This window comes from Drosophila serrata, unplaced genomic scaffold, assembly GCF_035046125.1.
Source record: "Drosophila serrata isolate PLE 108 unplaced genomic scaffold, ASM3504612v1 contig_295, whole genome shotgun sequence".
Classification (NCBI taxonomy): Eukaryota; Metazoa; Arthropoda; class Insecta; order Diptera; family Drosophilidae; genus Drosophila; species Drosophila serrata.
The window spans coordinates 862,013-885,110 of NW_028257193.1; the positions used below are offsets into that span (position 1 = coordinate 862,013).

The 23,098-nt window shown below is 46.9% G+C and overlaps 5 protein-coding genes across 15 annotated transcripts; 1 reads left to right on the forward strand and 4 right to left on the reverse strand.

Moving 5' to 3' along the window:
* Positions 1-45: 45 nt before the first annotated feature.
* On the reverse strand, positions 46-2,404 carry CCAP (Crustacean cardioactive peptide). The gene is made up of 3 exons (XM_020944098.2): positions 1,553-2,404; positions 565-628; positions 46-497 (listed from the first exon to the last, which is right to left on the reverse strand). Exons 1-3 carry the CDS (start codon positions 1,667-1,669, stop codon positions 202-204), a joined length of 477 nt encoding a protein of 158 aa, XP_020799757.2. The 5' UTR covers positions 1,670-2,404; the 3' UTR covers positions 46-201.
* LOC110177343 (uncharacterized) lies at positions 2,165-5,103 on the forward strand. 3 transcript variants are annotated; one of them, XM_020944032.2, is made up of 7 exons: positions 2,165-2,423; positions 2,501-2,607; positions 3,220-3,340; positions 4,014-4,352; positions 4,412-4,612; positions 4,672-4,785; positions 4,864-5,103. In XM_020944032.2, the coding sequence occupies exons 3-7, from the start codon at positions 3,227-3,229 to the stop codon at positions 4,981-4,983; spliced, it is 888 nt and encodes a 295-aa protein (XP_020799691.1). In that variant the 5' UTR covers positions 2,165-2,423; positions 2,501-2,607; positions 3,220-3,226; the 3' UTR covers positions 4,984-5,103. The 3 variants fall into 3 exon arrangements, with proteins under 3 accessions (XP_020799691.1, XP_020799692.1, XP_020799693.1); XM_020944033.2 differs by having other exon boundaries at positions 2,203-2,427; XM_020944034.2 differs by lacking the exon at positions 2,501-2,607 and having other exon boundaries at positions 2,274-2,423.
* Positions 5,010-8,153, reverse strand: LOC110177342 (uncharacterized). Its single transcript, XM_020944030.2, has 9 exons — positions 7,823-8,153; positions 7,566-7,766; positions 7,243-7,512; positions 6,833-7,187; positions 6,595-6,780; positions 6,294-6,463; positions 5,844-6,233; positions 5,307-5,781; positions 5,010-5,243 (listed from the first exon to the last, which is right to left on the reverse strand). Exons 1-9 carry the CDS (start codon positions 7,964-7,966, stop codon positions 5,110-5,112), a joined length of 2,325 nt encoding a protein of 774 aa, XP_020799689.2. The 5' UTR covers positions 7,967-8,153; the 3' UTR covers positions 5,010-5,109.
* Positions 8,154-9,135: 982 nt separating this feature from the next.
* On the reverse strand, positions 9,136-12,239 carry LOC110177397 (GPI ethanolamine phosphate transferase 1). Its single transcript, XM_020944102.2, has 2 exons — positions 11,305-12,239; positions 9,136-11,240 (listed from the first exon to the last, which is right to left on the reverse strand). Exons 1-2 carry the CDS (start codon positions 12,080-12,082, stop codon positions 9,232-9,234), a joined length of 2,787 nt encoding a protein of 928 aa, XP_020799761.2. The 5' UTR covers positions 12,083-12,239; the 3' UTR covers positions 9,136-9,231.
* On the reverse strand, positions 12,233-22,936 carry wge (BAH domain and coiled-coil containing protein winged eye). Of its 9 annotated transcripts, none has more exons than XM_020943980.2 (11): positions 21,699-22,936; positions 21,488-21,634; positions 18,364-18,498; positions 18,124-18,240; positions 15,689-17,780; positions 15,044-15,626; positions 14,716-14,986; positions 13,992-14,572; positions 13,749-13,928; positions 13,528-13,689; positions 12,233-13,394 (listed from the first exon to the last, which is right to left on the reverse strand). In XM_020943980.2, the coding sequence occupies exons 1-11, from the start codon at positions 22,192-22,194 to the stop codon at positions 13,122-13,124; spliced, it is 5,037 nt and encodes a 1,678-aa protein (XP_020799639.2). In that variant the 5' UTR covers positions 22,195-22,936; the 3' UTR covers positions 12,233-13,121. The 9 variants fall into 9 exon arrangements, with proteins under 9 accessions (XP_020799639.2, XP_086693116.1, XP_020799636.2 ...); XM_086836990.1 differs by having other exon boundaries at positions 13,992-14,545; positions 15,689-17,813; XM_020943977.2 differs by having other exon boundaries at positions 15,689-17,813.
* Between the last annotated feature and the right edge of the window lie 162 nt (positions 22,937-23,098).

Sequence of the window (23,098 nt, forward strand, 5' to 3'; positions counted from 1 at the left end):
TAAAAAAAGAATTTTTTTAAACTTAATCATGAAATATACACCATGTAGCCAAGTTAACAACTTTTATTCAATGCTTGCCAGTGCCTTAGAATCTTTTGCAATTCAAAGAGTCGTTTATAAAGACATTATGTACAATAACAAAACCAGTGTGTTAACTATCCAGTCCAAGGGCTCGTTCTATATCCGTTTCCCGATAATTATTTAAATGTTTTCGCGTTCCTCCTGCCGTTGCATTTGCTGCTCATTCTCCAGCATTTTCTGCTTGTTCTTCTGCCTAAAGATCTCCTTGCTGGCCTCCTTGATGGCCTCGAAGATCTTCGCCTGCGACATAATCTGCTTCTGCACATTTTCCACAGCTGGTTCGGCATTAATATCGATCAGATCACTCAATCCCTCAGATAGGTATTCATTGTTATAGGGCTTCTCCTCGATCTCATTACGTTTTATTAGCGAAAAGGGTGGATAAGAGGGATACGAGGTACGTTTTCGGCCACATCCTGGAAGAGTATTCATAGTTGGTATCTAATCATAATAATATAATCATATATCGATTATCCAAATTACCTGTGAATGCATTGCAAAATGGTCGCTTTTCATACTTCCATTGTATTACGCCACTTAGTTTATGCTAAGTAAAAAAGATAAGTAAGTATGAAAATATAACAAATTTGAAATAGTGTTTTATGAATCATTAATTTTAAACCAAGAATAAAATAATCTGCTCAACAATAGTAAAATGTGGCTAATAATAACCGATTAATCTTTTGATGCTGATCCAGAATATATATTATTATAGGATCGGAAAAGTTTCCTTCACTGCGTTGCAAGCTTCCTATTAAAATTTAAACTCTAAAAGGGTATACAAATAGTCTTCAATTTAAGCTTAATCTAGCATACGTGGCGTATACTTAATGTGAATACCCTTAAATTAAGTATACGCCATGAGTGCAGTAAGGGGAAATATTTTTAAATCGCTTAAAGATAAGAAGTTCCAATTAAAAAGAAAATTTAGCAATGAAATTATAATTTGAATATTCGATAGTTATAAATATTTTTATATTAAAATTTTTTGGACAAATCAAAATTTAAAATGCACATAACTAGCCAAAATCGAATCTATTTTAATTCGGAAAGCTTTCATATGTTAGTTTTTATTAGCCTTATAAATCTGCATACTGAATTTCAAATTTAAAAAATTCAAATTTTTATCTTTTTTTTAGGGATTTTAAAGATGCCTTATATATTTTTTTGAAAAAAATGGCAAAAAATTGTTTTCTTTCCTACATTCTTAGAATGATTCGCCTGTTGATGCTGATCAAGAATATATATGTTTTATGGGGTCGGAAATGACCCCTTCATTGCGTTTCACACTTCTGACTAAAATTATAAGGTTATAAAAATCACGAAAGTTAAGGTAATTTCGTTTGCTTAGTAAACTTGCAACGGGGAAAACCTCGTTATCAATGTAGATTATAGTTCGCATATTGTGTACTCAACTTCGACTAATTTCACCATTTCTTTGAGGACAAGAACTAACGCTTAGTAAACTCACATTTGACAAGTTATTCACTTCATTATTATTTTCCCTTTCGAGCGAGGCCTGGCAGGAGCTCACGCAAACGAAGACCAAGCTGAGCAATCTCAGGCAGATTTTAAAAGAGTTCTTCATGGTGAAGGATAGTTTTAATTGGAATTTGCTCCACTTGGCAACCGACGCGCTTAACACTCTGGAGACGAATGAAAGGAGCGATAATTTGGTCCTTGGTCAACATCTCGGATACGCAATGTGAGACTTGTTGCTTTCAGAATGTGACAGGACCCCCGGCTGAGCGTGGAATGTGTTTTGGTTGCCACTTAATAGCTTTTTGTGTTTTTCCCGACCTTTCCCAGCCCCAGGCCCAGTTCTAGTTCCAGGGCCAACCCCCCTGACCTCAGCACCCACCAAACCCAAACAATCGACATTGCATTGACGGGGTTGCGATATGGTCCTTGCCCTTGCCGATGGTAATAAAAGCCGCTGCAAATCCGTCTTAAAGCTTTAATATCTTAAATTAGTAGTAGTTAGTAGTTCTGTAGTTGCCAGAACACTTTCCTGGTTTCTCTCAGTGTGACGGCTGCATTGGCTACACTTTCTCGAGAGCGAACCGAGAAGCGAGTGTGTGTCTATTTTTAAAGTACCCGACACGAAATATTCGAAAACACACTCACAGATCACTGCTCATACGAGAACGTGTGGACTCGAGAGACTCGGTGAGCAAATGTGTGCATTTTCCGAAAAGTTTTCCCCACACGTCGATGGGATTTTCTTCGGCACAAACAGAGACAATTTCGAGTCAATTCTCCGTTGGAACGGTTCGCGTGCTTCTCGACTCCGGAATTCAATGAAAAGTTTCACACAAGTTGCAACGCTCGCCACCAATTAAGTAGGTCTGGAAAAATAAATAACCATACTGTATATATATTCATCTTTGGAATTCTGAATAAACAAAACGCATCGCAGCAAGGAAAATATATAAGTTGTGCCCCAGTTGAATTTGGCTTTTGTTTTTCTTGAACATTGGTGTCGAAAGTGAAGGAATTTGTGTGTCACTTCTACTAAAATAGCATGTGAGTAATTTAAATCAACATAAATTAAGCAAATTAGTTGACATTCCGTTGAATTGATTGCATTACGCGCTAACCGGAAAAGTCTTGGAAAGCCGCTTGAGATGATTTTCCCCATTTCTATATCACATTGCATGCAATTTTCGTGTTGCCAGCGTGAATCTTCTGTACCTTGTTTTTGTCTACGTAAAGTAAAGGCCTAAAAATACCATGGCTATTTTGAGTTTTCCTCAGCTTTTACTGTCACACTTCGGTTTGACAACTTTTCCTCTGTCCTGTCCTGTCTTTGCCAATTGTCGCCGCCGGCTTCTGTTTTCTGCTTTTGATTTCATTTATTTCTCTTTCTCTCGTAATTATATTTTCCGCTTCTTTGTTTATATTGAACATCAATTCCTCGCATATTTCCCGAGCGGAAAACTGTAAACATTTCAATTGGTAATTACACCATTATCGTGAGCGGGTCGTAAAAGATAATTTGATATAAAAAGTGAAAAGCCTTGCAATTTAATGGCCAACCGAAGGCTACTGCTGCTGCTGAGGTTTCGCTGCAGCCAAACGAATTTATTTTTAAGTATGAAATTTATTTTATTAATTTCCTCACCCGCCTATTAATAGACCAAAGATGTCAGAGCCCGCAGCCCAACAACAGCAGCCGCAGAACGGCAAGGAGCGCTCCAAGTCGACGGAGGAGAAGGAGATTCCACGGGAACCTGCGCTGGTCCTCAAAGACATTGATGTAAGTCCAAAAATGGAAATAGCTCACTGTTCTTAGGTACTAGTTATTGTAATTAAATACACATATTAGTGCAAGTTTTAATAAATTAAACATTCTATCAAATAAACGCGGATAGGAAACCATAAAAAGCGTTCAGGTTGCTTAATCATGAAAATATATGTATATATATGATTTATAACAATAACCTATTGTTGTGATTGATACTGTAGTTCAAAAAAGAATTGTAATGCTAACAATTTAAATCATTGAATGTTTTTAAAATGGTATTTATCTGCATCCGTTTGACCTTTAATAATAAAAGCTACATTTTCGACGTAATTACCCATAAATATTATTTTACATCGTTGAACTTATACATATAAACAAAATTGCAGACCCAATTTGTGTGAAAATACATGATTGTAGTACATAATAACAAATAACTGCAGAATAAATCATTTTTCCTTTACTTATTAATGAAAAATGTATACAATTTGAAAAGAGAATGATTATAAAACCTTAAATAGAATAGCAAAATGTTTATAAGTCCATAAACTATAGGTAAACAATAATAATATCCTGACTTAAACTATAAAAAACGATGATGTTACAGAAATACTATCCAATAATAGAAAAATATTTCTCCAACTCAAAAATAATTAACCTGATATCAATCCACCTTCGTCCGCTGTAGATAAAGACTGAATTAGAAAGCCTAGTGAAACTGCTGGATGGCAAGATCTACAAGGAGGAGGAGGTGGCCATGGAGGAGCTGCATCAGTATTTGATCGAGGACGATGGCTCCTGGGCGCTGGGTGACAATTTTCTGGTGTTTGTGCAGCGCGTCCTGCGCGACGTTCAGGCCTTCTCCCCAGACACACGGATACACATGATCCGCACGTTGGCCTACGCTGCTCTCAAAGACGATGTGATCATCATTCTGCACCAGGATCGTCGTGATCACACACTAATGAACTTTGCCCAGGACATTGATAAGCACACACCCGAGGAGCAGCAGGCATGGGCCATGTTTGTAAGTAACTACAGATAGGTAGTCCTTGAGCTAAATCATTGATATCCTGTTATCAATAGATGTGCAACTTGTTTGAGAACCTGGGTCCCTCCGAATGGCTGCTCTACATCTCCGAGTGGGATTACAATGGCCAGACCATCTCCAATATCCGAGTGACCACAAAGGTGGCTGTCCATTGCATCCTTTCCAATTGCCCGCAGCTGAAAAATATTGGCAGCATGATTCTCTACAATATTGCGATCAAGGAAGTTAAGACTGTGGTAAGATTTGCTTCACAAATCCCAGAGAAGAAGACAGATTAAGTTGTGTCTTTTGACAGGTTTTCGACGACATCGCCGTGGAGCTGGCCATGGCCATTCTTCAGTTCTTCCAGAGCAGTCCCAACGAGGACCAGATCTTCCGCACGCTGAAGGCCCTCGCCCGCTTCCTAGAGGTAATACACATTGACCTATATTCGAGAACCAAAATGGACAGCTGTCAAACTTTTGCCTATTTTTCACAATTTTTGTAGGTCTCGCAAGACGTGCCGATGATCATTCAAATGATTGGACCCCATCCAAAACAATTTGCCGGCAAGAGCGAGCGCGTGGATGAGCTGATAAAGATCATCAGTCGCAAGGTGCCCGCCTAGGAGACTTCCAAGAAACATAACCATAGTTGCCCTCATTCTAACATCCATATATTCTAGACCATCCCCACACTTTTGTAAGGCATTTTAGCGACACAATAAACACTTGTACCCCTCGAAAAAGGCGGATTACATGGCGGCATCGCCGCAGCACAGTTTCAGGAAAGGAAAGCCAGTGCCACCACTGGCGCGCAACTGCAGCCAATGTTTCTGGTTGGACACGAACATCTCCGAAGGCAGCTGGGTGTCCTGGGTGGATTCCTCTGGAAGGACAAAGGATATTCATAAAACAGAGCTATTTTCATGGGAATTAATATGCAACTTACGGGCCTTCTTGTCGTACTTGGGCGACTGGGTGATGGAGATGACATCCTCCGGCTTGCGAAGCAGGATCTTGCCGACACCCTTGCACATGCGCAGCACCTCGTGGTTGCTTAGCTTGTCCAGCTGCTGTTCGTCCAGCAAGGTGCAGCTCAGGATCCATTCCCGGACATCGTCAAAGTCGTTAAGCAATCGCACGGCTCCATTTACGCTGAAGCGGATCCGTTTCTGGTAGATGAAATCCAGCCAGGCCTCGCAGATGAGCTTCAGGATCAACTTAAGTATGACGATGTCCTTGGTGGCCCGAATGGTGGGCAGGTAGATCTCATCCAGCACATACCCCACGTACAGGCTCTTCTCCTCATTGTTGTACACCTCACGCTGCCAGAAGCTGGCCGAGGGAAAGCACAGCGTAAAGTTGGCCAGGCTGAGGACCCGACAAACCGCTGACAGGATCTGAACACACTCATCGGTGGTTTTCTAGAATGTACAATATATTATTTCAAGGATGCATTCTCTAGGTTTTGTCTCATTAGAGGCACCTTTAGCTTGTCTATATTGGCATTGACTTCGGCGATGAGCTTGGTGCGCAGGGCAACACAAACCAGCATCAGGATATCGCTCAGGTCGGCAGTGAGTTTCGGCAGTTGAAATGTTATAAAGACATTCAGGCACAGCTTGACATCGTGCTCCAGGATCTGGAAGAAGCGATCCATCTTCCACTCGCAGCACAGGAGCTTCGCTTGCTCGGTGACATATAATCGCATCGTGTGGACGGAGTGATCCAGCCTGTGGAGGATGGGTATCTGCTCAGCCACTGGCAGCAGGCTGGAATTGTTGTGCACCTCCAGATTCGAGAAATACTGGTTACTAAGATTCACCAGGTTGGCGAAAATGCTGATCCAAACGGTGCCAGTTGGAGTGCCGGATTCCTGGAGAGACAATTGGTTTTCAATTTGGAAAATACATGATCAAAGATCTATGCATTTTACGTTCTTAGGGCAATCACGATACTGCTCCACAACCACATCCACCAGACGTCTGGTGTCATTCGACGAGATGAGGGTGAGACGGAAGAGCTGGTCCCAGATGTTATTGCAAACGAAACCAGTCAAGATCTCGCCAATGCCACGCAAGGTGGAGAAAACTGGTTCGGGAATATCTGCGGAACAAGAAATTATGGGATTAAGAATAGGTTTGATTTATAGGGTCGGAAATGACTTCTGACTACAATTTTAATACTTTCCCAAGGCATGGCAATATTACTTAAGTTTACACAAAAAAATCATTTACCATTAACACTCTGATGGTAGAGCCAGCTGCGAATGGAATCGATGTGCGTGAGGCGGTAGCAGGACACTGGAGTATCTATCCACCACAACAGGATGTGATCCAAAATGATTCCTACGTAGGACCACAGCAGACGCAAACCTTTGACGATATACACCTGAATATCCACAGGGCCCTTCTTGCCATTATCTGCCAGAGATTGGATGCCATTAGCTAAATCCTTATCCGTTTAAGAACTCACCGAAAATAGATGGACTTATTTCCGTGGCCTTGGCTATCAATTGGGCGATGAACACGCGCTCCTTTTGCAGAAAGCTCTCCGTGTGCTTACAACGCAGACTTTGATGATCGTGCTCCTGAACCTGGAGACTTGCATCCGTGAGCTGCATCTGCATCGACTTGTAATCCTGGGCGGAGTCGCAATACGGTTGGTAATCGCCGGCGGCAAAGGAAATGTTCAGGGTACGAAGTATCTCCAGACTGGAGGAGGTGGACTCCAGGTTCTGTTGCTCTCGCCAGGCATCCTGCTCGCCCATGTTAAAGAGTCCGAAAACGAGGTCCAAAGCGTTCTGCTCCACTCGCGTCTGGGCCACAAGCTAAAGGGAAAACAGAGGTGTCAAAACTGGATACTGAAAACTCCAGGAGTCCAACCTGAAGAACAAAGCTAAAGTCTATCGGCTTGAGGGTCAAGAGCAGACCAGGAAACATATTGCTGCAAACGTTGGCATGCATCTCCTCCTTCCGCTTGCCACCGAGCTTGGGCTCCTCCTCCTCCTGCTCCTCGTTACCCGGCTGGGGGTCCATCTCCACCTGAACCGGCGGCTTCTTCACCTTGCGGCACTTGTTATACAGCTGGGTGATGTGCAGGGCCCAGTTCAGCCACATCTCCGATTGCATCGACTTGCGGAGCAGAAAGCTTAGCTGAAATGGAATTTTTACATCTTAGAATAGAAAGGTAGGTATCCGAGACCCACCGTTCGCTTGAGCACAAAGGTCAGTTGACAGAAGCGCCTGTCGTTGACCTCCATGATGAGGACGAACTTCTTCATCAGCAGCTGGTTGTAGGGACTTCGCTTGATCTTCTTGGAGAGCGATTGGAAGTCGGCATTCTTGGTCTCGTCCTTGAGGTTCCAGTACTGCTCCACCACCCGCTCGCACTCCTCCAAAATGGTATCCTGCAAGTGCCACCTATAGGTAATACCTTCACTTAAATAAGCTCGGTAAAACTTACATGTTCGCTGAATATCGCCGAGTTGACATCGATCACTATCCGTTTGGTAATGCGACGCAGCTCCAGGCCCAATTTGCCGATTTCCGCGAACGTGTGCATCGGCTGGGATTTGTTGCGGCAGTACCATTTCGGGGTGGTGCTCATTTTCGGTGGGGCCTGGCCACCGGCGGTGGCAGAACGGCAACCCCTTGACACCCGGGACCCGGACTCCCTGGCTCAGCCAATCACCAGTGCTTTTTAATTATTGTGTCTCCCAGGCACGCATCCGCTCATCCGTCGACCCGCGTCTTCCCTATATTTCCACAGCCTGGCAAATGCAAATTTTCCGACTGTTGGATCGATGCCGGGTCTCGTGACCCCCGCAGCCAGGCAACGCACGCATCTGACAGCGGGCGGAGCCGTGAAAGGAGCAACGGATTTCCCGATTAGTGGGCGGCGCTGCTCCTATCCGTGGCACCCATGTGTGAGCCCAGCCCAGCTCATTGAACATCATCGACAGACACGCATTCGTCAGCTTTGGGCCATTATGCAAATAGGGGCATGTCGACGGTTTTACGAGCCTGTAGAACTGTAGTTTCTGGTGTGGGAACTCCCAAGAGCTTTGTTAGCCGGGTGTTGTAATAGTCGGTAGCGATTCAGTAACTAGTTTTGCGTTGTGAATTTCGCTGGAACTTATAATAATACGGGAGCGAGATAATTATTCGGCTTAACTAAAAGTTTTATCCAAGTAAAGGAATCATAAAACTTATAGTGACTGTTAAATGGGGCGTATACGTAATATTTGAGGAGGTATTATTATTACGAAATCCGTGGAAGCTGATTAGCTTTAAGTTTGTGTTCCTTAATACTCAATTTAGACTCAAATTAAAGACTGTGTTGAAACAATTTAAAATATATTTAAAAAACCAATACAGACTGTTAAAAGGGGCGTATACGTAATATTTGAGGGGGTATTGTTATAATTGAATCCGTGGAAACTGATTAGCTATAAGTATGTGTTTCTAAATACTCAAGTTAGACTCAAATTAAAGACTGTGTTGAAACAATTTAAAATATTTAAAAAAAGAAGTATTGAGCCCGTTACATGGGGCGTATACGTAATATTCGAAGAGGGAGTGTTATTTTTGAATCCGTGCTATACGTTTGTCTTTCTGAATACTCAAGTTATATTAAATCAAAGACTGAGTTGAAACGATTTAAAATATTTTGAAAAACAAGTATACATCCTGTTTAATAGGGCGTATACGTAATATTCGAATACTCAAACTAACCAGCCTTACAATATTCCATTAAGACTCATATTAAAGACTGAATTGAATCGATTTAAAATATATTGAAGAGCATAAAACAGTGACACCAATAAGTGTCATAAATACAGAATCAAATTTCGATATTATTTCCAAATTAAACTACGCCTGGCTATCTTCAGTTAGCGCAGTAGCATTTTCAATCACAGTGACTTGCCTGGGGCTCGGTGGCATCTCATCCGTGGTATTGATAAGCAATCCCTTGGCGATCCAGGAGCAAACAATCAACAGAATGATAAAGACATGTGTAACCAGGAGGTAATCCAATGATTTGCGAACTTCCTTCCAGGTACCGCGATTCTTAACAAAGTAGCAGAAGAACAGGCTCATGGCTTCGGTCATCAGGAAAAGGCAAATTATGATGGATCGGGCATTCTTACGGCTAAAGGTCACCAGGACATAAGTACTGGAGATGATGATGATGGACGGTATGAATAATTTCAGCAGGCTGAAGGCGACGGCACCGAAAAGACAGAAATGCGAGAGGAACAATCGCGAAGTGGTCGACTTGAAGGTATAGTCGAAGAACCAGTGTCCAGTGCCAAAGAAGGACAAATAGAAGTACAACAGTATGAGGAATGCATAGCGATAGGAGAGCCTTAGGTGTTGTCGCGGTTTTTCACCCTCATGTTCCTGGTGATCCGAATCCTGTTCCTCATGCTGTTCCCCTTCTTGATTACTGCTCTCACTCTGATTGCGATCTTTTCCGTCCTTCAATCCATGGTTTTCTGCATAAATCTCCTGGCCCAACACAAACTCCGTGACCATGATCTGGATAATGAGCGATTCAATGGATGTCGTCAGCATTATGTGGACCGTCAGCATGTTGAAAAAGATCAGCTCTAGCCGACGCCTGGTCTCCATAATTCCACTGTAAGGGATCGAGAGGAAGGCGTAGGCCAGATACGCCCAGCAGGCCACATAGACGTAAGTACAAACCGATTCATCCGAGTCCCACTGATACACTCCATAAGCCACAATCAGCAGAGATGCAACATTAACAAGCCACACCCGAAGAGAATGCTGTTGCTGCAGGACCAAAGTGCGCACCACGGACAGAACCATGCTGAAGTATAGCACGCGACTGTCGGTCACATAATTCGTAATGCCATAGGTAATCCAGCTCAAGCTAGGGTTCTGCTTCACCACCAGGATGGCACTCAGCAGAAAGACGAGACCCAGCCAGGAAAATAGCTTTACCGAGGGTCTGAGGAATGCCTTGCGATTGTTGAGGCACACCAGTCCTCCGTATAGTAGTCCGATGTGATTATTCCGGAAGGCCATCAGTATCAGCAGGAAACCGGGCATTGCGATCCCGGCCAGATGGAAGATTAGGTTCTTAACCCAGACACCTTTCTTGGGCAGCTCACCCACGGCTATGATTAGAATACTAAAGGGCAGCATCAGATAGAATGCTGTTATGCACGGGACATTCTGCAGTATCATCGCCACCATGAGTAGCAGTCCTCCAACGGTCATGAGCAACGTGGTCCAGGTAACTAGTCCCCTTCGCGCTGGCCTGGGCTGGATGGACTCACGCGTGAGCTTCAACAGGAGGCAGAAGAACCACAAAAAGTATGAGGCGGTGGTGGCCATGAACAGCGCTTGGTCATAATAGGTGTGGTAGTACTCCATGCATAGCAGCGCCTGCTTCGCCATCTTCTGACTCATCATCAGGGCCTTTTCGAACTGATGTCTATTCACCAGACCTAGCATTTTAAGCGAATACTTGTGGATCTCATCGGAGGTTAGGTATTCGTATCTGGCCAGAAACTGAGAAAATAAGCCACTCTCGTGCTGTCTTATTAGGATGCTGGCCTGAGCCAGCAGCTGCATGGTATTCAAATGCATGGCCTGGAGCTCATACTGAATGCTGGCATCCACATAGCCCAGCGGCAGCAGGGCCATGTTATTCTTGGGCGGCGGAAGACCAATAAAAGCGGACATAAGCGGCGCCAATTGAGTCTGCTGCAATTCGTAGAGAGGCATCTCACGTCCCTCGTCGTTGACTGTGAAGTGCTGTCCGGTTTCTGGAGCATTGCGATTAACACCACTTCCCCAGAGTATGAAGGGGGTTTCTACCTCGTACTTATGCCCACCGCCATGGTTGCCTTCAAATACTTCGAGTCACAACCCAAACAGGAACAGGATTAGTAATTATGCAAAGCTACTCACCATTATTAGTCATGCCGTGGTCCGAAGTTAACAAATAGGTCGTACGTTTGTCCTTGAAAACGCCTTCGAAGAGATCATAGATCTGCCGGACAACCTGCTCGGTGGAGTTAAGCCTTTCCTTGAACTGGGTGCTAGTGAGCTTGTAGGTCTGACCGGCAAACTTCATGTCGGCTAGGTGGATAAAGAAAACCACAGAGGTGGCATTGCGCAACGGCCGTACGTTGTGCGTCTTGGACAAGAAGTCACGCACCATTTCCAAGGTACACTCATCCATGAGTCTGATGGAATCTTCCGGCTTGGAATAGGTTTCGAAGCGCAACGGTTCGCCCCCGTTCGGCAAGTGGGTAAAGATTTTGGCAATGCTGTTGTCCATCCATCCCAGAGCTAACCGGCTGCGGTTAAAAACGGTGTCAAAGGTAGTGGGATTCCAGGCAAAGTTGGTAAGCGCTGCGGACGGATCCTCATTAAAGCCCGAAAAGATTGAAATGTGACCCGGTCGAGGGTCCGTCGGCACCGAGGAAATCGAAATTCCGACCAAGCCGTGATCCATAAATAGCTCCCGCAGGGCTGGCACCGCACTACAGTTGTCCTCCAGCAGGGATTCTGCCCGTAGGCCCTCGGTGAGGAATACCACCAATCGATCTGCTGGCGGCCGCATGCCCAACTGACCCATGGTCAACTGTGGCTCCATACCCGACAACACGGTGGACTGAAAGTAAATGCTCAGGATGGATCCGAGCAGCAAGAGATGCACCACCAAGGCCTGAACTTTCCACATGGTGTAACGTGTTTTTTAATACAAGTATGAAAACGATTTAGTTTAACTTTGTAACCATGTTCCGGTCCTAGGTCTCCTACTCTTTGAAATGTAATCCCAAAGCCAGCTGCAATTCGAACTTGGAAACAGAAAAAGAAAACATTAACGAAATTTTCAATATATCCGGCAAGTTTATTGATGTAATTAAAGATAGGTTTGATTTTATATTTTGCTGTTCTTCTTGAATAAACGAGCTGTAAATATTCAACACACACATTTCGCTTGATCTCTTAGTTATCATCTATACTTATTCTCTCCTCTGTACACATCAACATCTGGGTTTGTTTTGCTATCACATTGAATTGTTACATTTATAGTAGTAGTTGCTGCATGTTGCCTGCTTAAAATCATTAAAACACGTTTTAAATTTCATCTGAAACATGTGGTAGGTATACACGTAGAGTAACAAGTGTATCCGTATCTGTAGAAGGGGACTCTAAGTGCGGATTGTGTTCGTTTGTGGTTGGATGCTGGGTTGGTTGGATGCTGGTTGGTTGGATGCTTAGTTGGTTGTGTCTTGTGTGTTGTGTCGAATGGTCGTAGGGTATGTAGAAGCACACATTTAGTTTGTAAACGTTTTTGCTGAACTTTGAGTGAATCAACTTTGTCGCGCATCTCCTAGCTCTTTCTTTTGTTTTTCGTTTTTTACAAAAATTAGACTTAAAATTGCTTGCGCTTCTCACGTAACTACACATAAATTTAGTGGTTGTTGCTTAGTTCCTTGTTCTCTCTCTCGTTTTATATCTCTCTATCTTTTCTTCTGTCCTTTTTTTGTGTTTGTTTTTTGTTTTGCTTTGCTTTCTTGAGTTTTCGAAATACATAATACATTTAAAATATATTGAAATAATATTTGTATACATATAATAGGTATATCTCTGCTCCTTCTGCTCCTCTCACGTATAGTAAAATATATGTATAATGTGTGTATATATATTGTATATATATAGATTTGTATGCACTATGCCTAAACACGACTATGCCTATCCACGCCACGTTTCGCTTAATCCTCGGTAGTAGTTGTTGTAGTAGTAGTAGTATTTGTATCCTGCAGCTCTTCGAGAGTTGGAATATCGTCTTGTAGTTTCAGCACTTGCAACCTTGGGTTATAGTGCCCGGCTAAATAATATGTATCATTGTTATCGTATATGGATTGATATTGCTTCGAATCGGCACCGAATTTGTCAAAGTAACTGCCAAACTGCAGCACTTCGCACCGATGCGAAATTGTCTGCACATCGTTTTCATCCTCATGCGGCGATTCAAACAGAGCACCCTGGTTTTAAAAGACAAATTAAATATGTTATTTACTCGCTGTTCATAATAGAATCTCTCGTAGAATGTAAATATTAATCAATCAAAACAGAACTTCTTCCTTTGATACACATCTCTGAAATTGACTCACTCACCGGATATCTTAGCTTTGGGCAGCCCGTCGTCTCTTCCGGATGATAGAACCACGCCACACGCACCACTTTGTTACCCGTTGTGGTCTCCCACATGGACTCAATGCGACCGATATATGGTCGGTCTGGTCTGCCCGTTGATAGAAATACTGCACTGTCCCCGACCTAAAATACAAAAAAGTATATGACGAGGGTATATAAATATCAAGATTTCTTTTTCCTACCGTGATAGTCTCCTTTCCCCTTTTGATTGTTTTGTAAAATTGCTTTCTGGCGCGTCCCTTGACGCCCGCCTTACGATAGGCGGTGCCATGCCAACCCCAAAGCTGCCGCTCCGGCAGGAAGGCAGCTATCTTGCTGCTGCCCTTGGAGTTGTTATGCTCGACCAGATCCTCACCCTTGGCCTGTAAGAGGAGCACATATAATTGTATTATTTCGATATGGAATATTTTGATAACTCCGCTTACCTCATCGGATATCTCTGACATGAGATTGGATGCAGTCTCCTCCTCCATTTCTAGCTGCTCTGACTTGACTTTGATCTCCATTTTAACTCGATTCGCTGTCGGCGCCGGTGCTGTTGGCGGAGCCTCTTGCTGTTCCTGCTGTATCTGCACCTGCACTTGCACCTGTGGCTCTGGCTCCTCGCTACCATTCTTGCGATGATGCTTCTTGTGCTTCTTGCGCTTCTTGTGCTTGTGATGTTTGCGGGCGGCATCATCTGCACCCGCACACACTTCACCGGACGGAGCTGCGTCTGTCCCGCCATTGGCAGCCGTGGCCGAACTGACGCCGTTCTGCGACTTGGACATCTTCTTGAGGCTCTTCTTCAGGCGCTTCTTTTCACTGCGTTGCGTGAACAGCTCCATGGTGGCGGCCAGCGAAGTAGTGTTGTCGCTACTCATCCCCAGGCTGTGGTGGCTGTGCGAGTCCTCGCAGCCGGGCACGCTTAGATGCTCCTGCGAGGGTCCGCCAGGACCACACTCAGCACCGCGCAGAGCGCTGCGCTTCTGCTTGCCTACTGAGTAGAGGGGATTATCGTTGTACTCTGTTCCAAGGGTGTGGACGGGAATGTTGGGCGGGAGCAACGAAAACAACAAAGAAGTAAATAAGGAAGCACAGACACAAGAAATGAACTAACGATAGGATAGGTCCCCCAGGCTTCCACGAAACTTAGGAATAGACACGCACCTGCTATGGGATAGTCACTCAGGAGCAGCCGGATGTTCTGCAAGCGGATCCTGCCGCTGTCGCCGTCATCGAACTCCACGCTAACAAAGTCCGGCGACGTAGTCGCCGTATTTGCTGCCGTATTGTTGCTGTTGCTGGTCGTTCCATCCTCAGCCTGCTCCGTGTCGATGGCACGGCCCGGGTAGAGACATCGGTATTGCTGGCTCCAATAAGCACACAGACGCGTACCCACGGGCACGCTCTCTACGCTCTTTGGCGCCACCTCGAGAATCTGAAAAAGATGCATCCCATTAGTCTCAGAGTCGGAAAAGAGTTTACTTTTACACACCGTATCCTTGAGTATATCCTCGCGCGACATAACGTGCGACTTGTTGCCGCGCTCCCCGTCCAGTGTGATCGAGTATACGTCCGGCGGTCGAAGTGGCTTCATCACTCCCGCGTAGAAGAGTCCACCCATGTCGGTGAGGACACGTGTCTCTTCACGATATAGATGCTCGCTGGTCAGCTGCAGTTCACGATCAATGCCACTGACTCGTCGCTTTGCCTCCGGGGCTGCGGTCGGTTCCCCAGTGCCGCCCACCGTACTCGCCTTCATCTTGCGCTGCTTACGCACCGCAGAAGCAGCTGTTTGCTTTGAAGACGGCGAGCAGGAGGATGCTGACGTCGCAGTCAGGGTCGAGGTAGTTGGGGCAATAGCAACGGCCGCATCAAGGGCACTAGGCTCGAGACGCACAAACGACGAGGTACTCGGTGAGCAGCTGGTGGGCAAGGGATTGGGCTCCGGCTGGCTTTGCTGCATGGGCGGCGGTGGGAAGGAGTGCGTCTTCTCCGGGAATCGAAGGAAGCTGGACGTCTGAAGGTTGTTGCTCGAGAACTTTGGGAACTTGTAGTCGCGTAAGGGAGACGATGTCCTTGAGGGTAAAAAAAAGGGTATTATAAGAATAGTTAATAAATCTATATTGATTTCACTTACCCCAGGACACTAGACAGCGTCATTTGTGGCTGCTGCAGTGCGGGTGCTGGCTGAACCGCAGGCTGGATTAACGGCTGCTGCTTGGAGCACTTCTTCTTCTTCTTGTGCTTGGATATCTCGTCGAGCTTCCGCTTCTTCTTGCGATACTGCCTCGTAATGTCGGCCAGCCGCATCCGCATACTATTATCCATGATGCTAAACACCTCCTGGCCGAAGCGCTGCGCGTAACTGGGATCCATGGCATGCAGGGCACTGCGCAGCTCCGACTGCAACTGCTCGTCCTGCAGGTTAACCTCCTCCTCCGCCGAACCTGCCGTCGTTGGCTGCTGCTGCCTGCTGCTGCTATGTCTGCGCTTCTTTTTGCTCTTCTTGCTGCAGCGCGCCGACTTGCGGCTGTCACTGCCCGAGGACTTGGAATGTTTGTGCTTCTTGCGCTTCACGGGTGACAAGTCGGTAGCGGCCGCCACCGAAGTGGAGGGCAGCTCGATGCCCTGCATCGAGGGGAACCCGGGCGAACTCAATGGCATCTGAAAGGAGGAGGTTGAGGAGGGGAAGACTGGTCCCTGCGGTGGGACAAAGCCGAAACAAGGCCTAGAATCCAGAGCCGGGGGTGGTGTCGCAGGAGCTTGTGGCGTTGGTGTGGGCGTACGCGAGGAGGGTCTAGCGAAGAGACTACTACCCTGCACCTCCTCCTCCTCTTGGATTCGCTGTTCGGCGAGAGCGCACAACAGCTTAAGGCCTCCAAGCGGTTCCGGCGTGGGCGCTGGCTCTATTTGCTGCATAGTCAGCGGTGGCTCTTCCGACGCAACTTCAACCAGTTGCGGCTGTGGCGGCTCAACATGTTCAACTGGCTCCTGTTTGATCCGCACCAGCGGTGTACTATTGGTGCTGATGTTGGAGAGCAGCTCGAGACCGGTAAGGTCTTCGGGCGCTGTCTGGGCAGCCTGCGTGGCCTGTGACGACATTTCTATAGGTTCCGGGGGAGTCTGCTCCGCTGACTCCGCCTGGCTGGCACTGGGTAGTATGTCACTGGGTTCGGTCTGGGTATGGCACTCGTTCGGCTGGGTATGGCTGGCTTCACTGGGTTTGGTCAGTTCCAGCGGCTGGATAAGGGTGGCGGCTGTCGGGTTGGCCTCCGCAACGGACTCCTGCGGCTTCGGTGGACCCGGAAAGCTCTCATCCTCGCTGCACACAGGCGTGTCCGTCTGGATGTTGACGTCCTGCATCTGCGGCAGAAGGGGAGTACTTCCTGGTGCGGAAATCTCCGCGATGCGGGGCGGGGTCTGCGGCGTCAGCGGAGCATGAAGCTTGTAGTTCAGCGCCGCCTCATCGCAAACCGCAGGCAGGGGCGTCGCAACGGGAAGCTGTCCCCCCGAGCCGTGCATTGATAGATTTAACAAGGCCGGGGTGGACGTCGTAATAGGTACCGACTGGAAGAGCTGATGCGGCGTTGCATGGCCGAGGGTAGACGGCTCCATTGTGGCCGATGTGGGTGGCGTGGGCAGACGCATCAGGTTCAGGGCCTGCTCCTTGTCGCGCGTCGCCTCCAGCGGCACCAGCGGAGGCAACGACAGCGGCAGCGGCTGCGACTGATAGTCTTCCAGCTTCATGCCCGTTGGCGGCAGCAGCAGCGATCCCATGGGACCAGGCTGACCCGTTGCCAGGCTAAGGAACCTGGAGCTGCTCGCACTGAGGCTGCTGCTTGAGCTGAGGCTACTGGCCGCATTTGAGCTGTTCGTGACACCCGCTCCTGACGCTAGGCTCAGATTGATGGTGGAGTTCGTGGTGGTGGTGCTGGTCTGCTGATTGCTGTGCTGGCACATCGTCGAGCTCCCCGTGGCGGTGGCTGCGGCGGCCAGATACAGCTGCAGGGTGGAGGCATACGAGGGCGTATTGCCCAGTGCCTGGTGGCTGCCCATCGAGGGGAATATGAAGTTGGGCAAGTTGGTCAGGTTGGGCGACGGCTGGAGCGAGGCAGCTGCGGCAGCTGCAGCGGCAGCGGCGGCAGTGGGGCCGCCAGGAGCTGGCGCCTGGGGGATGTAGGCCGATGGCCAGACGAAGGCCGCCGCAGCCGCTGCCTGTTGGAACGGATCTGTGGGCGTTAAGAGGGGAAAATTTGATATGCCTGCTGTGCATGGGCGTGGTAGCGATTCAGTTTAGTCGGAGGTTCGGGTTTGGAGTCAGAGGCGGAGGCGGAGGCGGAGGCGGAGGCGGAGGCGGAGGCAGAGGCAGAGGCGGGGTGGCGTAAGGCAGGGGGGGGTGGAGAGAAGCGCAGTGGTAAAAGCATGAATTAGTTTTGTTTTGGCGAATCGATTATCAAAATCAAATTGGCCCAGGACCCCCAGGATGTTAGGGATCCAAGGAGCCTGGGCTCTGTGTGTGCAGGCATGCGGAGTGCGAATGGAGGTCGTCGCGCGATCCTCGGGCTGACTTACCGAGCGCTGTTGGGGCGGCCGGCAGCAGCACCACCTGTCCGCGGCTGGCCTCCCGCGAGTACTGCAGGCCCACCGTGGCGGGCGACATGGAAATCACTGATTCAATGGGTAATGCATCTACAAAAACGCAACGGAAAAGAGATAACCAAATAGAGAGAGGGGGAGACAGTGTGTATAGAGAGAACTCTTATGGGGTTTTATGGTAGCGCAGGTGGCATGCTCTGGTGGGTCTCAACTCACTTGGATACTGCCAGAAGGTGGACGGTGCTCGGTTCACGCCCGCCGCACTTAAGGCCAGCTCCTCGGCGGTGGCGGTGCCAGTGGTCATCAGGTCGCCGTTGCCCGTGAAGTACAAATTGCCGCAACTGGTGGCGCCTGAAAAACAGAGCAGAAGCATAATTATTATTCGAGATTCAATTCAACTCTCGGCAAAAACAACGCTTCGACCTCTCAGCTCGACGTTCGTTCCCTGTTTAATCAACTTTCTGTGCTTGCCGCCGCCGCTGCCGTGTAACTTTGGTTGCAGGCCAGGGATGTGTATGTATACGTGAAATATTGCAGTGTCCTTGAACTATGCAATTGGTCGCGCGCCCATCCTCCCACCACCACCACCCACCTAGCCCACTCACCTCTCATCATCACACATCTGACTCGGAATCATTCGACTCCAGCAGCAGCAACAACCCACCCCCGGCCTGCGGCTGAATAATTTTACAAAAATTCGATTAAAGTGTACGTGCGGCTCGGTTCTGTAATTGCATTACATTAAGGGATCTGAGCGAAGAGAGATACTAGAGCGACATCCACCCACCACCACCCGGCCAGTATGCAGTCCGAGAAGCGGAATGAATGCCAAATATTAAGTACATTATTTCGACCATTCGGGTGTGCCGTGTCCCATCTCCAAATACGCAATTAAGGCGCATCTTCTGACAAGTGATTTGTCTCCGCGTGCCGAACTCTCTGCCCAGCCAGCGTTTAAAAATAGACCGTAACTCCGCAGCCCAAATCGGAAGGGAGAAGAAAACAATAACTAAAGCCATCGAATGGCGACTCTGCCATATGGTCCTGTACAAATCCATTTTGGCGTGTCATGTTGCTTGGTCCTGTCCCGTAAACGACTTCACTCCTGTGTTCTCCATCTCATTTCCCAATTCCCATCCCCAAAAACCAGTCGGAGCGGAGCATCCCTTGTGGCTGCTGCCGTCCCGCAGCCCTTCTTAATTTCCCTGACAACATCAACATCTACATCTAAACATCTAAGCACCGCCTTCCTGGAGCAACAGCCCTCGATAGGTTGTCGAAAAAAGAAAAAAGAAGAAAAAACACCCACCCCAGCAGCACACCGTCCATGAGTAATCTGTCTTTGGGTTCTCGGTCTCTGCCGGCCGCCCCCTCAACTGGTGCTCCAGTGGAGCGTGATAAGGAAGCCGAAGCCCACAATGCCCTGTCCTCAGCGCTGAGGCATGTACATATAATCTAACTTTTAAAAGGAATTTCACAAAATTGAAAAGCCAAACTTTTTGATTGGTAATTCCCATGAAAAGCCTTTACAGATGAACTGATACAAACTGGTTTTATAGTAACTATATCTATTCGTAGAATTTAAGTTGAAATTCCCCTTAACTTAGAAAGAGAAATTTTGTTTCATTTTATAAACCCAAAATAAAAGTCACAAGTTTCCACTATGACATCACCAGCATAGTTTTTATGGCTATTATAGGGATATTTTCACTCGATACTAAATTTCATAACAATTTCACCATTTTTAATCATTTCTTTTGCGTAGATTGCACTTAGAACTTGTAGGAGGGGATTCCTAAATACATTTACACTGCCAATCTGTACAAACTATTAAACATTTTCATAGGAAAGTTACGAAATTATGCTAATCTCTTGATGGGTTTACTTATATTAAGAAGAGAATACCTTAAGAACAATGTATTTTCGAACTAAATCTCATCATAAACAGTGCCCAAAGAAGGAAGTATATTCACTAAATATTTTCAAAGAACAATAAAGCCATTGGTAAAGTATAACATTAACTGTCACCTATTTCTTTCACTTAAATAACTGTTTTTAACTTTCATATTTACGCACTTTCTTTCTTTCCTAAGCACAGGGTACAAAAATATATAAAAAGGTGACCAAAAGTGTAAGTATTATTAAAGTGTAAAGTAATTGCACAAGCTCCTATATTTATTTATATATTACTAGCTAGTTTATCAAGACAAAGTTCTAACAGAAGGGATGCATCTGAAGCAACTAGAGGCTGCTAACCACGCTTTGTGTTTGGGGTTGCTTTAGTCAGAAAATAAGTACCACCAATGCCTCATAATCCAAAATCAGTATACTAAAAAGCCTTCGGCCTATATTCGAGTATTGATTTATAAGGATTAAATCAGTTGATTAAGAATTCTATACAGTCAAAAATCTCAACTCGCAAATATAGGTCGCCCTAATCAACCAAATTAAACAATGACATCTGTTAAAACAACATTTTTCACTGCTATAAAAAAAAGGTTCTCCCAGTTTGTATTTTTATATCAGTTTTTTATCTAACAATTTTTGGGGTTGCATTGCTTTGGCTTCAGTTTAGTTAAGCATCTTCATTTATATCAATCTGGAGCTCCATATCACAATGACTGAGAATATTTCACATCTGTTGACATTTTCCAATAGCAAATTATAGAGAAAAGAAAATAAAGAATATTAAAATATAATAAGCCATCACTGCCGCAGTTATAGTCGATTAATTCTGCATTAGCGGGTTTCAAGTGAAATCTTGAGTATGGAATCTAGATGCTCTTAAAGGAAACACACCCCCGTCAACATGTAGAGCAACCCGAAGTCGACCTAAGCCACCCTACTGGAATCGCAATGTGTTTCACTTTCGTTTTATTTCCGCTTTAGAAGTTCGTATGATTTACCACCACTTCCTTCTTTGGTCCTCGCGCCAAGGGAGGGAAGAGTCGATTCGAGTCGATTCGGTGGCTGTCACAACAACGACAGCCGCACAACAGGAGGCCATCAGCTCGCATCATATGACTCCTGCCCTCTCAACTCTGACGGGGTGTTTACGGCGTGTTTGCGAGACGTACCAGACACCCTCGCCTCGCCTTAACTGGCTGGACGCGACTTACTGATGGAATTCTCGCTGGCGCTCAACGTTTGGTGGCTGGCGGGCAATCTTATTAGTGGCATAATTGAACGACGTTCACGTCCTGGCATTATAGGCATCGTAACGATGCCCCAAGGGACGCGGACAGGCGTTCATTAGAGGCACACAAATCTGGGCTTTCAAATTAAATTAGATACCCTGCCCACCGCTTTGCCCGACCCCTGGAAAGTAGTTTCCACTCACCGAGGTCAGCGACGCGTATGCCGAAGCAGTTCATGTCCTTGCTGAGTGATTGCTGCAGCGGCAACGCTGCCGGGGTGCTCAGAGAGGGCACCAATGTTTCCTGCGGCCGCTTCCTGGCCACCGCTATTCCAATGGGCACGGAATTACCTGCAACGGAAGTATGCAAATGCAATGCCACTGAAGCCGCTGGCTGAAACGAAATGAAACTTACTTGTGGACTTCTCCAGGTCAGACACCTTCGGCGAGGGGGCCTCGATCTTGACCAGCGTGGTGAGCGTGGACGAAGACATGGTCTTGGAAGTGGCCGAGGCGGTGACCGAGGACGAGGACACGCTGCCCAGTCCCTGGAGTTGATGGTGGTGGTGCTGCTGCTGGTGTTGATGATGCGCCTGCTGCTGCTGTTGATGGCAGTTGTTGGAGCTAATCTCAGACACCTGACAGGGCTCCCGCTTGATCTGCACGAAGGTGTACGACGAGTTGGTCTGCTGATGATGGTGATGCAGCGGTGCTCCCGCAGCGTAGCCCCCGAATTGGTCCAGCTGCAGGTGCGGCGGATGGGGCGCTGGCTGCTGTACTGCAATGGCTCCTGCCTGCGTGGCCGTTGTGGGCACCAGGAACGTGGCCGTGGCCGTGGCCGAGGTGGCGGACAAGGTGGAGCTCAGGACATCGGCGGCACTGCTGCTGGCGCTTGCATTGAACGTGGCCATTGGCTCTAATCGAGGGCGGGGGCGGAGACGATGCTAGAGCTGACTCTGGAGGGGAGCAGCCGCATCGGGGAGGCGCGCGGGCTCTCGAACGACGTGCTGCGGCGCAGATACGGCGGCGTGCCTGTCCGCATATATACAAGTATGTGTGTATATCTCCTATATCTACGCGTATTTTTATACGACGACTAAACGTCCATTATCCGCGCCACTCACACTCACTCTCACCAACACTGGTCCGCTACACTAACACTAATACTAACACTAACGCACACACACACGCACACAGTCTACATTTTTACAGGTTTTCGCTGCCTCTTTCGGATGCAACATTCAAAAGCGCTTCTCTGCCTGCGGCAGTTGCCCGTAAACAAATGACATAATCCGGGCGACGCGACGCCTCCTCTTGCACTCCAAACGCGTGGGGGCGGGCACCTGGCCCTGCACCAGCACCACAATTCTTGGTTCCTGCGATCCGCAGATCTTTGGGAGGAGGTGGAGCGGAGTAGACTTTTGTACTGCGCTACCTGTTTTATTTTATGCTGTTGCACTTGCACGCACGGAACGCCGAGATCTCTACGAACGCGCGATCAGTAATCTTATTTGGGTTTCTATATTTTGCGAATTGGAAATCCCCTTGGAGAAAAATCCACGGGACGGGAGACAAAAAGAAGCAGCAAAAGCAAAAAAAACTATTTTAGGGTTGTTGAAAATATATCAAAATATCAATATATCGATATATCATATCGTGATATTTTGTTTGCGCAAGTATCGATGCTGTGGTATTTTTGTTGATATTTATTCATATATGTTTTTTGGTCACTCTAAATTCCGCTGTCCACACTGGTCACACAAACTTAAAAAAGTTAACAGAATTTGGCGGGTGAAATTAAAAAAACAGAGAGTT